Source organism: Gopherus flavomarginatus, chromosome 10, assembly GCF_025201925.1.
Source record: "Gopherus flavomarginatus isolate rGopFla2 chromosome 10, rGopFla2.mat.asm, whole genome shotgun sequence".
NCBI classification, from domain to species: Eukaryota; Metazoa; Chordata; order Testudines; family Testudinidae; genus Gopherus; species Gopherus flavomarginatus.
Window position 1 is genome coordinate 25,798,518 of NC_066626.1, and position 19,454 is coordinate 25,817,971.

General features: G+C 42.1%; 1 protein-coding gene across 5 annotated transcripts in view; it reads left to right on the forward strand.

Moving 5' to 3' along the window:
- Positions 1-19,454, forward strand: part of PGAP1 (post-GPI attachment to proteins inositol deacylase 1) — a 60,986-nt gene that overhangs the window by 23,585 nt on the left and 17,947 nt on the right. For 4 of the 5 annotated variants that reach the window (XM_050969497.1, XM_050969495.1, XM_050969496.1 and 1 more), the window contains 11 exons: positions 3,514-3,619; positions 5,065-5,120; positions 5,203-5,286; positions 9,322-9,371; positions 11,714-11,765; positions 13,325-13,402; positions 14,434-14,509; positions 14,827-14,900; positions 15,000-15,051; positions 16,345-16,411; positions 19,100-19,208. In XM_050969497.1, coding sequence (XP_050825454.1) covers positions 3,514-3,619; positions 5,065-5,120; positions 5,203-5,286; positions 9,322-9,371; positions 11,714-11,765; positions 13,325-13,402; positions 14,434-14,509; positions 14,827-14,900; positions 15,000-15,051; positions 16,345-16,411; positions 19,100-19,208 — 804 coding nt within the window. Of the gene's footprint in view, positions 1-3,513; positions 3,620-3,924; positions 3,988-5,064; positions 5,121-5,202; positions 5,287-9,321; positions 9,372-11,713; positions 11,766-13,324; positions 13,403-14,433; positions 14,510-14,826; positions 14,901-14,999; positions 15,052-16,344; positions 16,412-19,099; positions 19,209-19,454 lie in introns of those variants that run through there. The other variant, XM_050969498.1, reaches the window with a different exon arrangement.

The following is a 19,454-nucleotide window of genomic DNA, read 5'->3' on the forward strand; positions in this document are numbered from 1 at the left end:
CCCTCCTCCCCCACAGCAGCAGTATCCTGAGGCCCCCCCAGAGCAGTATCGCCCGGAGCGCCAGGAACTGCTATGTTCTTCCTTTGAGTGCTTGCTCATTATCTATTCCAGTTAGGTGTGTGTGCGCGCTGCATGCACATATGTCAGAAACTTTTTCCCTAGCAGCTACCTGTCAGACCGGCTGTGGAGCCCCCTGGAGTGGCGCCGATATGGTGCTCTATATATGACCCCTCCAGCCCGACCCCCTTTCAATTCCTTTTTACCTCCTGTGACAGTTGTTGGAACAGTGGTCTCTTGTTATCAAGTGCTCCACTACTCCCTAGCTATCTCTTATCTCTATGTAATTCTATCCACTTCTATTCCACCCCGCCCTCCCACCCTCCTTGCCGTCCCTCTTCAGGGACCCCTCTCATGAGCAACTTCTTATTCAAGAGGTGCAGGCACTCCTCGCCCTAGGAGCAGTGGAGGAGGTGCCTCGGGAGCTCAGGTGCAAGGGTTTCTACTCATGTTACTTCCTCATCCCCAAGGCAAAAGGAGGCCTAAGGCCCATTCTGGACCTCGAAGAGCTCAACAAACATTTTGTCAACTTGAAATTCTGCATGGTCTCCTTGGCTACAATCATTCCCTCATTGGATCTGGGAGACAGCTACGCTGTCCTCAATGTGAAAGATGCTTACTTTCACATTTCAATCACCCCGTCCCACAGACGTTTTCTTGGTTTCGTGGTGAACAAGACACACTATCAGTTCACAGCCCTCCCATTTGGCCTATACACAGCCCCTCGCGTCTTCACCAAATGTATGGCGGTCGTGGCAGCTTTTCTTTGCTGATATCACATACATGTCTACCCATACCTAGACGACTGGCTCATACGGGGCCGATCTCGTCAGGAAGTTCAGTCTCAGGTGCAGATGTTCACAGATATGCTTGGGCATCATGCTGAGTGTCTGTCCTCACCCCAGCCCAAACAATAGAGTTTATCGGGGCAGTCCTGGGTGCAAACCAAGTGAGAGCGTTCCTCCCAAAGGACGTCTGACCCTTGCGAACATAATCACCGACCTTTACAGATTCCCCACTACCACAGCAAGACAATGTCTCAAGTTGCTGGGTCACATGGCATCCTGCACCTACATGGTACAGCACGCCAGACTGAGGCTCAGGCCCCTACAGACGTGATTCGTGTCCGTGTATCCTGGAAATGGTGCTCACAGTCCCAAGCCATACTCTCGATTCCCTGCATTGGTGGCTGGACCCCCACATGGTGGGCACTGGGGTTCCGTTCCTCCCTCCTCAGCCCATTCTGACCCTGGTAACGGACGCATCTGCATTGGGATAGGGGGCACACCTCGGAAGCCTGACAACACGGTTTATGGCAGGTAGAAGAACTAACCCTGCATATCAATATCAAGGAACTCAAGGTGATCCGCCTCGCATGCCAATCATTCCTGTCCTGCCTACAGGGCTATTGTGTAGCAGTATTGACGGACAACACCACAGCCATGTTTTAGCTGAACAAACAAGGCAGAGCCTGGTCATCTCCCCTTTGCCAGGAAGCCCTTCTGCTGTAGGAATTCTGTTTAGCCCACTTCATCCTTCTTCAAGCTTCATACCTGCTGGGTGTCCAAAACGTACTGGCGGACAGCTTGAGCAGACGTTTCCTTACGCACGAATGGTCGATTCATCCAGACATCATCCACTCAGTTTTCCGCAGCTGGGGGTTTCCCGAATCGATCTATTTGCTTTGTGGACCAACAGGAAATGCCCAGCCTTCTGCTCCTTCCGGCGTCACAGCCCAGGCTCGATTGTGGATGCCTTCCTGATCCCGTGGTCCAGCCAATGGCTTTACGCCTTCCTGCCATTTCCTCTGGTCCACAAGGTACTCAAGGTCCGCAGGGACAAGGCGGACATCATACTGGTGGCCCCAGCTTGGCCTTGCCAGTGTTGGTACCCCACTCTCTTGGATCTGTCGATCTGGGTTCCCCTTTTGAGCCACTGGCTTCCTGCTCACTCCTCTACCTCTCCTGGAAGGTCGCCTTCCTAGTGGCCATAACCTCAGCATGACAGGGTTCTGAGGTACGGGCTCTCATGTGTGAACCACCTTATACCATTTTCCACAAGGATAAAGTTCAGCTGAGACCTCATCCAGCTTTCCTACCAAAAGTTATATCCCGTTTCCATGTCAGCCAGGACATTTTCCTGCCAGTTTTCTACCCAAAACCACATGCCGACCTTCGAGAACAGCAGCTGCATTCACTAGATGTCAGACGGGTGCTCACCTTCTACATAGACTGGACAAAGCCATTCTGCAAGACAACCCAGTTGTTCGTCTCCATCGCAGAATGAATGAAAGGTGCACCGGTTTCCTCCCAGCTAATATCTTCATGGATCACCGCATATGTCCGCACTTGTTATAACCTGGCAAATGTCCTCCGCCTGTTGTTATGGCTCATTCCACAAGGGATTAGGCCTCGTCAGCAACCTTCCTGGCACACATACCCCTCCAGGAAATCGGCTGGGCCGCCACATGGGCCTCGGTGCACATCTTCACGTCGCACTACACCATCGTCCACCAATCTCATGATGATGCGGCCTTCGGCAGGGCAATTCTTCAGGCTGCAATACTTGGGCCCCGACCCCACTTCCAAGGTAAGGCTTGGGAGTCACCTAACTGGAATTGATATGAGCAAGTACTCGAAGAAATAACGGTTACTCACCTTTCCTGTAACTGTTGTTCTTAGAGATGTGTTGCTCATATCCATTCCATTCCCCTACACCTTCCCCTCTGTCAGAGTAGCCGGCAAGAAGGAATTGAAGGGGGGTCGGGCCGGCAGGTTCATATATAGAGCACCCTATCGGTGCCACTCCAGGGGGCTCCGCAACCAGCCCGACGGGTAGCTACTAGGGGAAAAGTTTCCGATATCTGTGCACACGATGCGCGTGTACAATCAACTGGAATAGAAATGAGCAACGCATCTTGAACAACAGTTACAGAAAAGGTGAGTAACTGTTTTTTTAGTCAAGGGTATTCATATAGCAAAAGCCATGGACAGGTCACCGGCCGTGAATTTTTATTTATTACCTGTGACCTGTCCATGGCTTTTACTAAAAATACCTGTGCTTAAATCTTAGCCTTATTTATAGGTGCATGAAAAATTAACTTGTTACATGAGTCAGCAATTTATCACATAGATATCACCTTACGATGCATGCGTCTGTCTCTGTATTTTTATATATATATATATAGCTAAAGCTTTTTGGTTTTATGTATATGTAGTTTTAACTTTTTTATATAGTTTGAGCAGGTGCAATTTGCATATAGCAGTAATTGGATATAGATGAATTGAGTATTTTTATTAGCTCCAGTTATTTTTGAATTGAAACTAGAAACCATATTATCCTCTGCCTTTTTGGAGCTCTGACTTTTACTACAAGTAAAGCTGTGTTGCTGGCTTAATTCTTGTAAATCACATAAAATGCTAAGCAGATTATTAACAAGTTGTCTGGTATTTTTAGATAACTGAGGATCCAAAGAAGAGAATGTTAGTATTGAATCATCACTTTGTGAGGCACCCAGCAAAGTTCTTTGAGGAAGATCCTGAAACACTTACTGAACTTAAAGGTACGCAACTCCAATTGCTTTGACCAGGATCCAGGGACACATTTTGTCTAAGAGTTAATCTTCTCACTACCAAATTGCTGAAGCACACTCTCTTTCTTTAGGCACCACTCAAAACACCATTTGGAATGCATGGTGACAAACTATGGTCTTGATTCTTGTTTCTAGCTGAACTAGGCTTGGTTGAGGACCATAGTGGGGCAAAGACATGCCACTTTTGTATTCCCTAGTTTCTGGGGAATAGCCAGGAAACAAAAGTTGTTCCAGTTTAGGCCTGGCTTACTGATCTCCAGCAATCACAGGAGTAGCTGGAGCTCAGATGTTCTGACTATAGCCTTTCCCAGGTCCATCCCCTATCCTGGTGAGGGTTGGTATGTATGTATTGTAAAGCCGCTATGCTAATTCTGGCTGCTTGGGGAATTCCTCGGTGCCCAGATATGCAGATTCAATGGCACCTTTCCCTTGACAGAGCAGGGCAAAGAGACCCATGCTACAATAAAGAATTGGCTCCTCTCTTGGGTTGGCACATCTGCAGAATTACTTATTTGGCATTTTTTGGCTGCTAGGAAGTTTAACAAGGAGAAGCCATGGCTGTAGAGCCCAGGAGTAACTACCAAGGCTTAATTTTGTTGAAATAGGCTAGGAGGAGGTGAATAATATCTTTGCATTTCTTTAGTTTTCATTAATCATTTAGTCAGATATTCCCTCCCTCCCCACCCTCCAAGTTCAATAGCAATTTGGAGTATATTTATGTGCAATTTTTTTCAATTGCATTTTCGTCTCTCCTCATTCCCTTTGACACTTGGCTAAATTTATCCATGCTGTAATGCCATTAAGTTCAAAGGAGTTACAGTAAGGGTGAATTTGAGTGTGTGTGTTTTGTGTGTCTAATAAATCTGTTTCTATTTCTTTCTGCTCATACTTTCTTCTTGTAGCGAGTCTTCTGCTCCTAATTCTGCTGCCTGAATTTGGGCTTTTTATGTTCCTTTCCTGTGAGACTGAAAGTGTGGTAGGGGCAAAGAAAGTATGCTGTGCTGTTCTATTTTCAACACTCTTGTCTGTACTCAGCCCCCATACTGACATAGATGCCCACCAGTTGCTAACGCTATTTTTCTTTTGAGACCTTTTATTTTAGTAGCAGCACTTATTAATACATTTTGCAAGTAATAATAGTGTTCCTTGGGATGCTATACAGATAGTTGATTTTAACCATTGTATGCAATTCTGAATCGCAGTTGTGAGTATTGGATTACATATTTTAATGTTCCTATGTCCTAACTTCTGGAGATGTGAACAAGAAGTTGATTAAAATATGCTTGATATTTTTGTGAAGGCCTGCTGAAGATTATATTACACATTATAGGCAATTCCTGCAGTAACATACAACTAGAATTAAGGTTTTTTATCACACACAAGTGAGCAAATTAAAGCATATAATTTACTTCTAGGAACTTTGATTTGGATGAAAATCAAATCCTCAAAATGGACCTATACAGTTTACAATGTAAGTAGCATTAATTTCTTTTTCTAATTTCAATTTTGTTATTTCTGTGTTTTTTCTAATAAGCAATATTTTTTCTTTTAAGGAATCGGATGGAAAATATTTCGTGTTTCCTCTTTCAAACCACAGAAAAACCTACAGTCATGTCCACTGTCAAAACAGTATGTTGGTGAGAAAATACGTGCTTTCGGTATTTTTGTAAATATATCTGTTGTTACCTGATTTTAAATTTATGAAACTGAATTATTGTTTCCATTTAAAAAGCTGTATTAAGATAACTTCTCCAATACAGTAATTATTGAACAGCTCCAGCTTATTTACTGTAATCCCAACCTATTATTTATTTAGGGGTGCATGTGTTTTGGTATTTGTTATTTCTGGTGTGTTCATTATCATAGTATCTGAGTACTGCATATATATACTAAGGCCTTGTCTATATTAACAATGAGACCGCGACAACCTGAGGTGTGAATCCACCCCACACTATCCTGCTGAGGTCTTTGTGTATTAAGAGTTTGTTAGGATATTTTAAGATTTTAACAAACTGTTAACACTTGTCAGCACATGAACAGTTAGACCATGGCAGGCTAGTGTTGGGTGGATTCACACATCCGCTTGCTGTGGTCTAATTATTCTTGTAGACAAGCCCTAAAACTTAGAGTTGCCTATAATAGATTTTGCAGTTCACCACTCCAAACTTCAGCAGCTGAGCAACTGTTTCTCAACCCCATTCTCTGTTGTGGTAATTTGACATGCAAATCGTGGTATGAAAATGATCAGCCTTTAGCACAGTTCTGTCTCCTCCATTAGTCCATTGCACATTCCATTGATTCCTGGACCCTTTGTCTTTGGTTCCCTTCTGTCTAGTCCAGTGGTCCCCAACCTTTTTGTGGCCAGTAGCACATTCATGTTTTCAGAAGAGTGTGGCAGGCACCAATAATTACTGACACAATGCAGGGCTGGCTCCAAGCACCAGTGGAACAAGCATGTGCCTGGGGCAGCACATGCCCCAGGGCAGCATTCTGTCCATTCTGCAGAGTCACAGCATTTTTTTGTTTTGTTTTGTTTTGGGTTTTTTTGGCAGCAGTTTTTGGCAGTGCAGAAAGAAGCTGGAGAGAAGTCAGGAGGACAGAAGACATTGGCACCTGCAGCCCCAGAGTACTCTATTGCCAGCAGGTGCGGGGCCCTGGCTTTTCTCCCCTGCTGGGCACTAGGTGGGCCCCGCGCCTGCCGGGGACAGAGAATGCTGGCACCCTCAGCCCACAGCCCTGGAGTTCGCTGTTCCCGGCAAGTGCGGGGCAGTGGCCTCTCGAAGCCGGAGAGAAGCTGCGGCCCTGCGCCTGCCAGGGACAGAGAACACCGGCACCTGCAGTCTGCAGCCGAGGAGTTCTCTATCCCCAGCAGGCGCAGGGCTGCAGCTTCTCTCCAGCTTAAGCCACGGCCCCGCTCCTGCAAGGGACCAAGAACACCAGCGCCTGCAGTCTGCAGCCCCGCAGAAGCCGGAGAGAAGCTGCAGCCCTGCACCTGCCAGGGATCGAGAACACTGGTGCCTATAGCCCCGGAGTTCTGTCCCCAGCAGGCGCAGGGCCACGGCTTCTCTCCCCTGCTGGTGCACGTAAATGTCCCGGTGGGCGCCATGGCCCCCGCAGGCACCACGTTGGGGACCACTGGTCTAGTCTCTGTTGCTGTTGACTGCAGTGTCCTTAAGGACTGGTGCAGCTGTTTCAATGGTTTGTGAATGGAGAGTAGGTCTTTAGTGTAGCAAGGCCTCATCTTATGCCCTCATTCAGGAAAGCATGTGCTTAAGTGACCTTCCTGAATAGGGAGTCTATCTCAAAATGGGGCTCTAGTAAGGGCCTTACCCAGCACAATATAAATGAACTGGGATCTAGTAGAGGATATGGAGCATCACCAGTTGATGTGTTCTCAGCTGTTTTCCTGTTGAGTAGATGGGCTGCTGTGTGCTATACAATTGGAGTTTGTGTTTCTTCCACTTTCAGCCTGAAACATGATGATTTGCAGTAGTTTAACCTCAAGGCAAACACATAGATCACTTTGACTCACCTCCTCATTTGAAAAGGAGTGCAGTTTCTTAACTGAAGGTGAAAGAATTCATTTCTCACCACTGTTACTACATAGATATTCGAGATTAGTGAAGAGTCCACTAAGACTCCAAGATTTCATACGACCTTGGTGTATGGAGGGTAGATGCCTTTAGTGAAAGGAGAGGTCAGTGTCTTGGTTAGCTCCTATAATTGTTCCCCCTTCCCACCAGCATCACTTCAGACTTACTTGAGTTCATACAGGGATCTAATGGATCCCTGCCTGGCTTCCTGCTAGCTCAGTTAGTGGGCTTCCAGGGTCCATGGCTCTGGGGCAGCCCAGACATAAAAACTACCCCATGGCTGGGGACCCAAGGGCTTCTAGGTGCCCTGCTGTAGAGCTAGGAGCCTAGAAGCCCTTGGAGACATAGGTATAGCTGGAGCCTGCTCCCTGCTGCAGAGCCAGGAACCTGGGAGGTGTGCTAACACTGGGAGACCCAGCTTGAGGTGTGGTTCTCAAGGCTGCTAGCCCATGGAACCAGGCACCAAAAGCCTTTGGCTCCCATGTCTCGAGACTTCTGGCTCAGCCATGGTCCCCAGGGCTTCTAAGTTCCCAGTCCATCTGGGAGCCTTCTGCCTGGGAGCTGCAGCTGAGCCAGAGACCTCAAAATTTGGGCTCCCAGGTTCAATTTCATTTCAAAAAATTTTAAACAAAATGTTTTGATTATATCAATAAGATTTTTTTTTCAGATGTTCCCTTCTGTGGGAAATTTTGGAAATTCTACTTTCTGTTCCAAAAGGGAACACCGTCACCCCCTCTCCTCCCACCCCCGAATATTGGCATTTTCTGTAAAATAGAAATTCTGGCTTTTGATGAGCTTTAATCATTAGCAATGTTTTGTCTGATTCTTGCACCAGAATGGAATTTGCTTTATATGATGTAAAATAACTCAAGTTCTTTAAATCAGACACAACATTGCTTGGTAAGAATATAAATTTTACTTGGGCTCCTTGGGTATTTTGAACAAGGGTTAATTTCTAACTAAACTGAATTTTTCATCTCATTTATAAGATATACTAATTGCTTACAGAATTTTGACAAAAACAATTGCTGATTGCCAAAAAAATTTGTTTGTAGTATAACTACAGTACATGTTCAGTAGTTGTTTTTCATAAGTCCTTAAACTAGAATTGTTGATTACACAAGTATATAAATAATACTTTAGTTTTGTACAGTCTCTGTCATTATCATCATATCTGAGGATCTGTTGTTTTCCAAATACTTTACTTTGCAATTTGCTTGTGAGGTTGGCGTGGAATATAGAGGGAACACTTTTGCCACCACAGCAGTCGATTTAATAATAATAATACAGTAACTTTATACAACAGTTTGGGACAAGAAATGAAGATCACCACCACATTATGTTTGAGGGATTTAGGCAGGCACAATATAACTACCCAGACGCTGGAATTACCACCCAATCTTTTTAGAAGAGTTCTTTGAGACTTCTGTACACTTCAGTTTTGTTTTTCATAAGAAATAGTAAGTGCAATATCTTCTGTTCATTTTCATGGTTAGCAAAAACGACAAAGGGAAATTTATGAAACATATTTCTTGCCTAGCCAAAGATTCTCATTCTTGTATTTTGAGCTGTTTATTCTACTTCATCGCATAATTCTCAGTTTGTGGTATCTAGCTTCTTGGCAGCAGACACGATATCATTAACACTCTGCCGGATCAAGAAAAAGAGATGGTGAATCTTACTGATTTCAAATAAATAGCTAAGGAAACAGGAGATGAATCGTACTTCATAAGTACCTGTATTTTTGTGCTTTGATTGAGTGTGTAAAGTCCCTCTTAGGAGCACTTGGTGGTTTTAATGAGGGCCACTATAGAAATGTGTGATAGATAAGAATAGAGAAATGAAGTCTGAAGTCTTGTCTTTTTAATAGACTTTGATGTATATAAGTGTTGCAGGAGGTTTAGAACAGTGGGCGATGTCTGATGAAGTGTCACAGTTAGGCAGGTATACATTAAGAGTGGATCATCAACACTAACTCTACATTTTTTTTTGGAGTGAAGTTTAATATTTTTATATAGAAACTCCCACTTAAAATTTTAAAGTAGTAACGCACATTTTCACATGGTATTGATTTAACAGGATACAAGTAGCTGGATTTATGGCTGTTTAAACAGTAGTTCATCTATGTGGTGAGTATAAAGGTTTCTTGTAATTTATTTGACTAGTTACTATAAGATCAATTTTGGGCATTCAGTCTTGTAACACAGAGCAATTTAAGAGGAAGAACTATAGGGATTTAAGAAGGATTACTGTTAAAAGTCATTGTTATCTGGTATAATGTACAATCAGCTTTCTTAACATTTAAATAAATTCAGAGCAGTAAAAAGTGACCTAGTATTTAAAGAAAAAAGATAACTCTCTTAACTTTTATGGCAGTGTAACTTATTTTGTCCCTGACTTGTATGTAATATCACTTTAATAAGTCCTTTGTCATGGGACTGTATCCATTGTATGCAAAGGATGGACTGAATGATCATCATCTTCCGTAACTACTACTATGAATTTATTGTCACTTGAGGACATTTGGGAATGGATGTGCTTGTTTTAGCAACTTTATTTTAGCAAATTAGATTATTAGGTTTAATTGATACATTTTGGAATTTGTAACAAATTAATGTAAATTGAAACTATTTTTAGGGCCAGATTCACTAGCCTTTTAAAATCTGCTTTGTTGCATTCCAACTGCTCAGAGCTGTCTTAAAGCAAATTTTAATCTACTGCTTGGGTTAGGAGAGTCTCCATTTGGCATAAGGTCAGTGTAGAGGTCCTATGCCTCTGTGTTCTGTCCCAGAAGTAAGGGAACATGGCCAGGGTGCTTGTCTGACTACCTGTTACCCAGGTGTTATAATTGACCTGCATTGGATTAGGAACCACTAAGGTGTCTTTATAACCCCTTTGCACACCCTCCAGATCTGCATTAAGCTCTGCCATTACATGGAGTTGGGGCCATTAAGTCTAATTAAACATAGTATCTTTTTTTAATTGTGAGTTAAGTCCATTTATTCAAACAGCACCATTTAAAGAGATCTGGAGCAGTTTCAAATGTGGTTGTGGATTCTCAATCACTGACTATTTTTAAATCAAAATTGGATGGTCTTCTAAAAGATTTTCTCTAGGAATTGGTTTAGGAAAGTTTTATGGCCTGTGTTATACAAGAGGTCATACTAGATGATCACAGTGGTGCCTTCTAGCCTTGGAATCTATTAATCTTGTTCTTAAAGTGCATCTTTTGAGAAATGTCTGGAATTTTGTTTAAAATATGTATAGCTGACCTAAAGTAAATTCATTAACAGATAATCATTAATCCAATACTCGCTTTGAACTGCCACCTGAAAGGTTTGCACCAATAGGCAAAGCTGATGTTGCACATGATACACTTTTTTATAAATTCCCTTAAGCTGTGAGACCAGTGGATGCTTTTACTTATTGTGCATTACTTCAGTACAAATGCAGATATCAGTTCATTAAGTGTTTTCATTATGCTTCAAAAAGTTGAGGCTAATAACACCCAGATGTTGTGAATGCAGTGATATTGATACCTATACAGCTCTGGCTGAAATCAGATTTGCAACATCTCTGCTATTTGAGTTGTAAATTACTTTAGATTGCTAAATTATAATGTGTGGTATGTGGATAATCGTTCAGTTAACTATAGTTAAGGCTATGTTTTAGTCATTGGTACTTTTAGTAAAAGTTATGGACAGGTCACGATAGTAAACAAAAATTCATGGCCCATGACTTGTCCATGACTTTTACTATATATCCCTGACTAAAACTTGTAGAGGGACCCCTTGGGAGGGCGGCCCTGGGGGTGCCACAGGTGCTGGGGAGTGGTGTGTGGCCGGGGTGTGGTGGTGCTGAGGAGAGGGGTACCGCAGGTGCTGGGGAGGGGGGTGTTGGTGGGGCTGGGGAATACTCTCTACCCAACTCCTGGAAATTGGCAACTCTAGTTCCATGTGCTGCCTCCGCTCTGCCCCAAGCCTTAGTTCTGCAGCTCCCTTTGGCTGAGAACTGCAGTCAATGGGAGCTGCAGGGGCGGTGCCTGTGAGCAGAGGCAGCATGCGGAGCTAGGAGCTGAAGGAGGGGAGTTGCTGTTGCCCTTCTGGGAAGTGCCCCCCCCCCGGTAAGCACCACCCATCTGCCCAACCCCGAGGACCCCCACACCCACACTCCTGCTGGGGGGTGAGATGGGGAGCTGAGACTGCCCCAGCAGTGGCCAGTGAACCTGGCTCAGGGAGTGTCCGAGCTGCTCAGGCAGGTCCAGTGACAAAATTCGTAACCTCCATGACAAACACGGAACCTTAACTATAGTAGACTTAGATCTGTGTCCTGTTTTTAACCTTGTGCATTTCTATAGAGGTAGAGAGAGAGAGGCTGGTGCATTAATAATACACTGTTACTGGCTAGCTTCTTTCATAATGAATATGTGCATTTTGTATAGTTGCACTTTAAAATATTTTAACTTTTACAGCCTGGAAGTTTTTGATTTATCCTGGAAAGCTGAGTTACTGCCAACTGTTAAGGTAAATTGTACTATACGTTATTTTGTTGCAACAAACTGGAGTGAGCATTTATGTGAAGACGTTTTGTGTGGCTTTGTGAATAATTTAATATATTCGCATATTGTATAGAATTGATATGATTTCTAAGCCAGGTTTCCTTTTGGGATATATGCTACTGGGGGGAGTGGGAAACGTCTTAATTAAAAATTCAGCTTCTTCCCCATTTTTAAGGGTATATGAAAGTGATATTTATTCCATATAAATGACTTGGTTGTCAGAAGTCCAGCAAGAAAGCTGAAGTTTTCAAAAGGCTAATTCATTGTTAAGCCTATATAAAACTTAAAAGAACATTGTAGTTTACTAAAACTATACCAATAAAATTGTGTTTTAAAAAAGCATCTTGCGTTTATAATCAAGGGAAACAAATAGACTCTAAATTGTGTTTGAGTTGTTCCCGAATGCACTTGACTTCTCTATTATTATTGGCAAAGTCAGTACCTTCTTCTGTCATTCTACTCTTGGGAGATTTTCCTTCACTCCCTTTCTTATAGCAGAAGGCTTAGCATGTATTTTACATCTTGTAGACTTTAAAGTTCTCCTCTATTGGCAGACATTTTCTTTCACTTCTAAAGTTGATAGCAGTTTGTAGCCACATAAATAAAGACGGCAACAGGGTTCAAACAGACTGAATATTGTGTGATATGCGATTGTTAATGAAACTTCAATGATACACATTCATCATAGCAGGAGAATATTTAAGTTAATAATCCATGGGGAGTGACAGTACATGAAGAGTGGTAGTTATAGTAATCCATTTCTCAACTGCTGTCCAAATATATGCAATTTAAGGATGTATCTCATCATAATTCCTTCAGCACCTACTGTATCTGAAATCTGTAACTGGAAATTCATAATGAAATGTTTTACCTGTGGCTTTTTAATGGGAGCAGGATTGGGCCATCTCTAAAGAGTTGTGTACAGTATTTCAACATTTACATTAAACTTCAGTAGAGTACATGATGTGGCGCACAAGGTAGTTCACTATAGTACACAGCACTCTTTTAATGCAGGACACTTGCATATGAACTGTTTTTTTTCCTTAATTGTAACTGCTATTATTTGTGAAGCTTACAATGATTATAAGTGTTCACATTTAGGTGAGAGTTTCTGTGATGTACCTTCAAGAGGCACAGCACAGAATCTGGTGCCGGCACTGTGTGGGGTGTAATGCTAGCTTTAAGTCTTCTTTTGAGCACTCCCAATCATCTGTAGGGGCTGGAGCAGGCTCTGGCATAATTTAGACAGCCCTGGGAACCTTTCTCAGTGTCAGCAGCCTCCTGAGGCAGCCCCATGGCCTGCATTGCTTCTTGGAATCTCAGTAGCACTGTGGGCTCTGGCCCTGTCCTGGCATACCCCCTTAATACCAGGGCTTGCAAGTTTCTCCCCTGGCCAGATATCAGGTTTTTAGCGCCCCTTACCCCACATAAAAGAGCTGAAGTAAGAGTGAGGCTCTTGCCTGAGGTTTTTAAGTGAACCAAATTATACTTTTACTGTAAGTAATTTTTGTTTTCCTATTTTAGATTGTAACTCTGAAACTCCAGGAATATCCTTCTTTGTCCGATCTTGTAGTTTATGTACCAGCTATTAATGGCAATAAGGTAACAAAGATGAAACTTAAAAACACTTCATTCAGCATCTGTTAAAGACAACCAACTACTATATTTTGTCCTTATTGGTTGCAAGGAAAATGTATTAAATATGGAGAATTGCACTAAATATCTTTTACAAATTATAGTTCTGTCCTACAGTATGTGATTCAAAGGTAGATTTTTCAACTCATTTAACATCTAGTCTACTGAAATTAGCTATAATTCTAACATGAGTTACAAATTGTATATTTACTCACAAAAGTATAGAGCAGTGATTTTCGAACTGCTGCTTACTTGTGGTTCTAGTCTCTTCCTTCTGTTTATCTGCTTATTTTTAAGACAGCTCAATATACATTAATACTTTCCTAGTACTACGTTTTCATGTAAGCAGCTGCACTAGCTGTAACAAAGATGTTTTGTGATTGAGAATGTGATAGTAGGTGGTCTGTATAATCATGAATAAGAAGGGAGATTGTTCATAGAGAGACCATCTTTCTGTTAACTTATAACTTTCAAGCTATAAACAGCTTGAAAACCACTTCTATAAAGGAAAGTGAGAAATACTGGTTTTAAGGTGAAGTGAGAGAATAGTTTTAAATGAACTAAATATATTTTATAGATTGTGGACCAGATTCTCAGCTCAGTCCATTTGTGCTGCTCCAGGGGCACAAAGCATAAAGCTGTCATCATTGCTCCGCTAAATATTCTTCTTGTGTGTGGGAATCCTTGAGGACAGGCTGCTATATACCACCCTCTTGTGCCCAGAGCAGGAGGCACTGACTTAGAGATACTAGCTCTCTGACCATGCTGCAACACATTGCAGCTGGGTGAAAATCGGAGCAAGCTACTCTAAAGCTGTTCTGACTTGTACTAGTGGCTGAACCAATGGCTGGCCAGCCAGCCACTGTAAATGAAGCATGGAAATGTGACTTGCAGCAACCTTTGAACGTTGTCGTCATATGAGAGTATGGCCAGACTCAATACTCTAGTTTTATGTTCATTTCAGATCTATGCAATAAAATAATATGTCTATGTTGCAGTTTACTGTGGACTGTGAATTCTTTAAAGAGGATTCCCGAATGGTACAACTTCCTGTAACACAGCTTTTTTCTTTTGGTAGGTATAATGCACTGCTCTTGCAAAACTTGAAAACTGCATTTTTTGGCATATTTTGAGTAATAAATTTGGTCTTAAAATACTAAAAGATTGATCTTTGGAGTGAAATTCAAAGATAATTTCCCATTAAGCAAGCCTTATTTCACCCTCTTACTATTAGGGATTTCATAAATATTGTATATCGGATGTACATATAAAGTATCTCAACTTCCAAGAAAAACCTTAGATGTAGTGAATTTTTCAAGCAAATCAGTCTCTCATCCTTTACTTTTCTAGATTTACTAATTGGAAATAATATAGGATTGTCATTTCTACAGGGCTTTCTTCAAGCAAAATTGTATTAAATTCAACTGGTCTAATTTACAATGTACAGCTCCAGCACTTTGGCCAGGTAAAAATACTGAATTAAACAACGTTGATATTAACTAACTAGTTCCTTTGGAAATGCAAGTGAATAAAGGTTTGTTGTTTTTTGTTTTGTTTTGTTTAGATATACCAAGCTTTTAAAATCTACATTGAGAGCCACTGCCAACCACACAAAGGTAAATTTAATGTTTTCCTGAAGTGCACATAAATGATTGCAGTAAAATATATTTTGACAGCTTTTTTTCCTGTTGTACATCTGCCTCCCAGCAATCTCATGTTCCATACTGTAATGTGAGTGCTATCAAGTTCTTTACTTTTTATATAATTTTTTTTGCTGTGAAAGTTGCCAGACTGAGCGCTCTGGAGACTGAAATCCTCTGTTCTGTCCAATGAACAGATAAAATATGAGCAGTATCTGTACAAGCTTCCCAACCCTGTCAGTGTGCTTCACCTCTCTTTCTAGAAGGACCATTCGTAAAGGTGAGGGAAGTAGTCTGGACTCCTTAACTATTCCATCCTTGGTGTCTCTGCAAAGAGAGGTGCCACTTATATTAGTGGGCTTTGGTTAGGTTGACACTGTTAGGATCTGGACTATGAGTTCTAGAGTCTTTGTATGGTAAGGGCTTTCAATTGCTATTGACTGAAGTAAAATCTGAATTGTTGACTTAGGGATGAGACGCTCTGTGTCTTATTACTGCTCTCCTGTACCATTTGGACCCTTCAGTTTGGTGTAGAAGTTTTTTATGGCTTTTAATAATGAACCCAAATCATCTTTGCACGGGTCTCAATCTGTTTACACACTTCTTTTAGACAAAAACTGAAAAAAAATCTGTTGTGAATACATGTTTCAAAATAAAAATCCATAATCTGTATCACTGTGTATGTGGGAGAGTGGTTCTAAATGAAAATAATTAGCAAGGATTTTCTAGGTTCCCGAAGGAGCCATGCACCAAAGAAGATCTTGCAAGGACTACAAAATGGGCCATATCATATGCCTAACACTGGAAAAATCTATGATTGTGGCAGAAGGACACAAAAAGATCTAGGCACACTGGTGTGCCTGTTAAGCTTTCCTACTCTGCTTATTGGAGGATGGTTGACACATTTCACTCTTAACGGTGATAGATAGATAGGTATAGATAGATTGAGATATATCTATCTCACACACGGTATTCCAAACTTTATACTGTCAACCAAATTTGAACTCTCAATATATTATTATATGGCTTTCAATTTAGATTTCTTTCCATACAGATTGATATTGTCTATATTCTCCATTTATTCTTGTTTTACAAAGTATCAGTAGAGATTTTTAAAAGTGAAAATTGTAACAGTTGTTGCAATATTTGAAATGTAAAAATAATCCAATAGTCGTGTTATCCACTGCGTTGAACTGTGAATGAACTACAGTAATTTTAATCTCATACAATAATGTTTCATAATTCATTTTTACTTCTATTCCTTTCCAGCAAGAAAAACGAGTGTTTACAGACTCCACGTACCATGGTCACATGAAGACTCAATAACTGTCTCTAAGTAAGGAGTTTTGAGATTCTGTTTTTCCTTGTTATCTTTTAAAGTAGAGTTTACATCCCAGACATATTAGAAGAGTAAACTTTCTGGAATTAGATTTCAGTTTTAGACATTTGGGCTGCCACTCTCTCCCTCTAAATACCAGAGATAGTTCAGATTGGTCCATGAGATTCAGGGGATTGGCTGCATCGCTTGCACCGGATTCTCTAAATCCACCAGTGAAGACAGATGAGTAGTTCAGCGCTCTCTCTTTACACGTTGCAAATTTTTGCTTGTAAAGCTGATTTAGGGGAAGCAACAAGCAAAATCTTTACTCCTGTCACTTAAGGGGCCAATATTTCCTGCTGTTCTTTCTCTCTATGTGCTCCCTCCTCTCCCATCAGTGTAGACAGACCATACTCCTGCAACAATCTGAAGTTTGAGGTAATATCTGTGCAGGAAAACCTTCCAGAAACTGTAGGAGGGATGCTGACCTTCACCCTGCCGGGAATGGGGGCTTGGGAGTCTGGGCAGCTTGTTATGGTGTGTCTGGATTTCTGTACACACACACATACACACGCTCTCTTTCTCTGTCCTCTGGCATTGATCAGTCAGTACTCTTCAGCCCTTGGGACTCAGCAAACTGGACCTTCCTCACTGATTGACAGCTCTTCAGTAGTAAATCTAAAATGTCCCACAGTCTTGGGTCTGGACCACTTCTAAAGGGAAAAGCTTCATGGTTCAATTGCATGTGCTTTAAGTGGATAATTGAATCATTTGGTAAGGAATCTGGCATCTTACCAAACGACACAATTATCCACTTAAAGCACAGGTAGTTCTCATGCACGTGCAATTTCGTTCTCTCCGTCTGCCTAAGAGGAAGATCTGAGGTATCTTGGACGTTCTTCTCATTCCTTTCCAGCGATATTTCAGAGGATGAGGAGTGAATACCAGGGCTCAGAACCCTGAGATAAAGCCTAAAATAGAACACCAGGCAAAGAGGAGACTCATTTCCTAAAAATGAGCACTGTCCCAAATCCTCCAAAAAGATAATCTGAACTAAAACGGGCAAAAGCCAGAGGGGGGGAAAAAAGCCAGAAAAAAATTCAGTTCTTCGTTTTCCATGATAACCCTGAGCCATAGAAGCTTGAAAGGTTCGTTTCCCCTCCGGGATACTCTTTTAGTCCATGGAGATGAATGTGGTGAAGAGGAAGACCAAGCTTTAAGCCAAGGCAAATATCTTTCTAGGGTGTGAGGGCAGGCCACGTGAAGGGGAGAGCAGATGGGCAACATAGAATTGTCCCTGATCCAAGTACACCTCTACCCTGATATAACGCTGTCCTCGGGATCCAAAAAATCTTACCACATTATATTGAACTGGCTTTGATCTGCTGGAGCATGCAGCCCCCCTGCTCCCTCCCCCCGCGCTGCTTTACCGCATTATATCTGAATTCGTGTTATATCGGGCCGTGTTATATCGGGGTAGAGGTGTATGTGCTTGCTTAAGAGAGCATAAAAGTATAATTGTCATTAGGTTATTGCTAACCACTAAATACACCTGTACCCCGATATAATGCGGTCTGATATAACGCAAATTCGGATATAACGCAGCGCACTCTTGAGAGGAGGCAGAATGGAGATAAGCTGGGGTGGGGGACCCCAGGGAGGGCTGCAGCAAGTAACAGGGGGCGCAGAGGAACCACTCCCTGCTCCAGCTCATCTCTGCCTCCTCTCCTAAGTGCGCTGCCATCACTCTGTTTCTCCCTCCCCCCCTTCCAGGCTTGGCAGGCCAAACAGCTGATTGGCGTGGCAAGCCTGGAAGGGAGAGAGAAACAGAGCGGCGGTGGCATGCTCAGGGAGGAGGCGGAGGCAGAGCGTATGTGAGCTGGGACAGGGAGCAGTTCCTCTCCCTACCCTGATAGAACGTGGCCTCACCTATAACACGGTGAGATTTTTTGGCTCCCGAGGACTGCGTTATATCGGGGTAGAGGTGTATTTAAAATAGTGTCTACAATTTATTCTAATGATTCTCATAAATAACCAGCTGCTCTGGCCAACATCAAAAGCTTGTTGGCTTTGAGGTTAGAATATAAAATGGGTTTGAAATAGGATTAATTGTAATACATTGCAGGTTACAGTTAGATTTAAGGTTTTGAAAATAGTCTTCCCTGTTCATTTCAGAGCTCTGAAGACTCTCACTTTCCCTTTTTTGCACATATTCATCCTCCTCAGCTCTTGAAGGCTCAAGCCCCAATCGAGTTCAATCCTTGAGGGGGCCATTTAGGGAAGTGGAGATTGGTCCTGCTTTGAGCAGGGGGTTGGACTAGATGATCTCCTGAGGTCCCTTCCAACCCTAATAATCTGTGCTTCTGTGACAGTTTACTTGCTGAGGACGGAATTGAATTTTTTGAGTCATCAGAGCCCATCACTCACTCAGCTCACGTATGAGTATTATGAGGCCTCCTCCCCTATAGGATTGAGCTTGAAGTCTTCCTTTGTTAGTACCCTGGCCCGTGCCAGCTCAGAGAAAAAGAGACTTGGACTGATGTTCTTCATGATCGTATAAATCACCACCACTATGCCATCAGGCTGGTCCTTGCTGTGATGCTTTTGTATGTTGCTAGTGTTTTGCAGCCACTTATATTGAACACGCTAAAATATTTCTGTATCTTTTGATTATAACTAGAGCATTTACTAATTGTTTCCTTTCAGAGTTCCATCTTTTACTGAGATTTCTGCAAAACTGCACATTGCACAACCTGAAAATGACAGCACTGTTGCAGTATTAAATATTTATTCATCTTCAGATTGTCAATATGAAGTAAGTAACAGGGGTTATTTTCTTTACCATATATAATTTCTCTCTCTCTCTCTCTGCATATTTTGAGGAATTTAATTTATTTCTTACTCATCAAATCTAAAGGTATTTAATATTCTCAATCACTTTTTATTTACGTAGTGCAGTTAAAAGTAGTTTGGAGCAGGTGAAGGGCTCTTAAAGGTGGGCTGATGTCATCAAACAAATAAAATCTTTTAAAATGTTACTTGAGCTTTCCCTGTGTGTCGG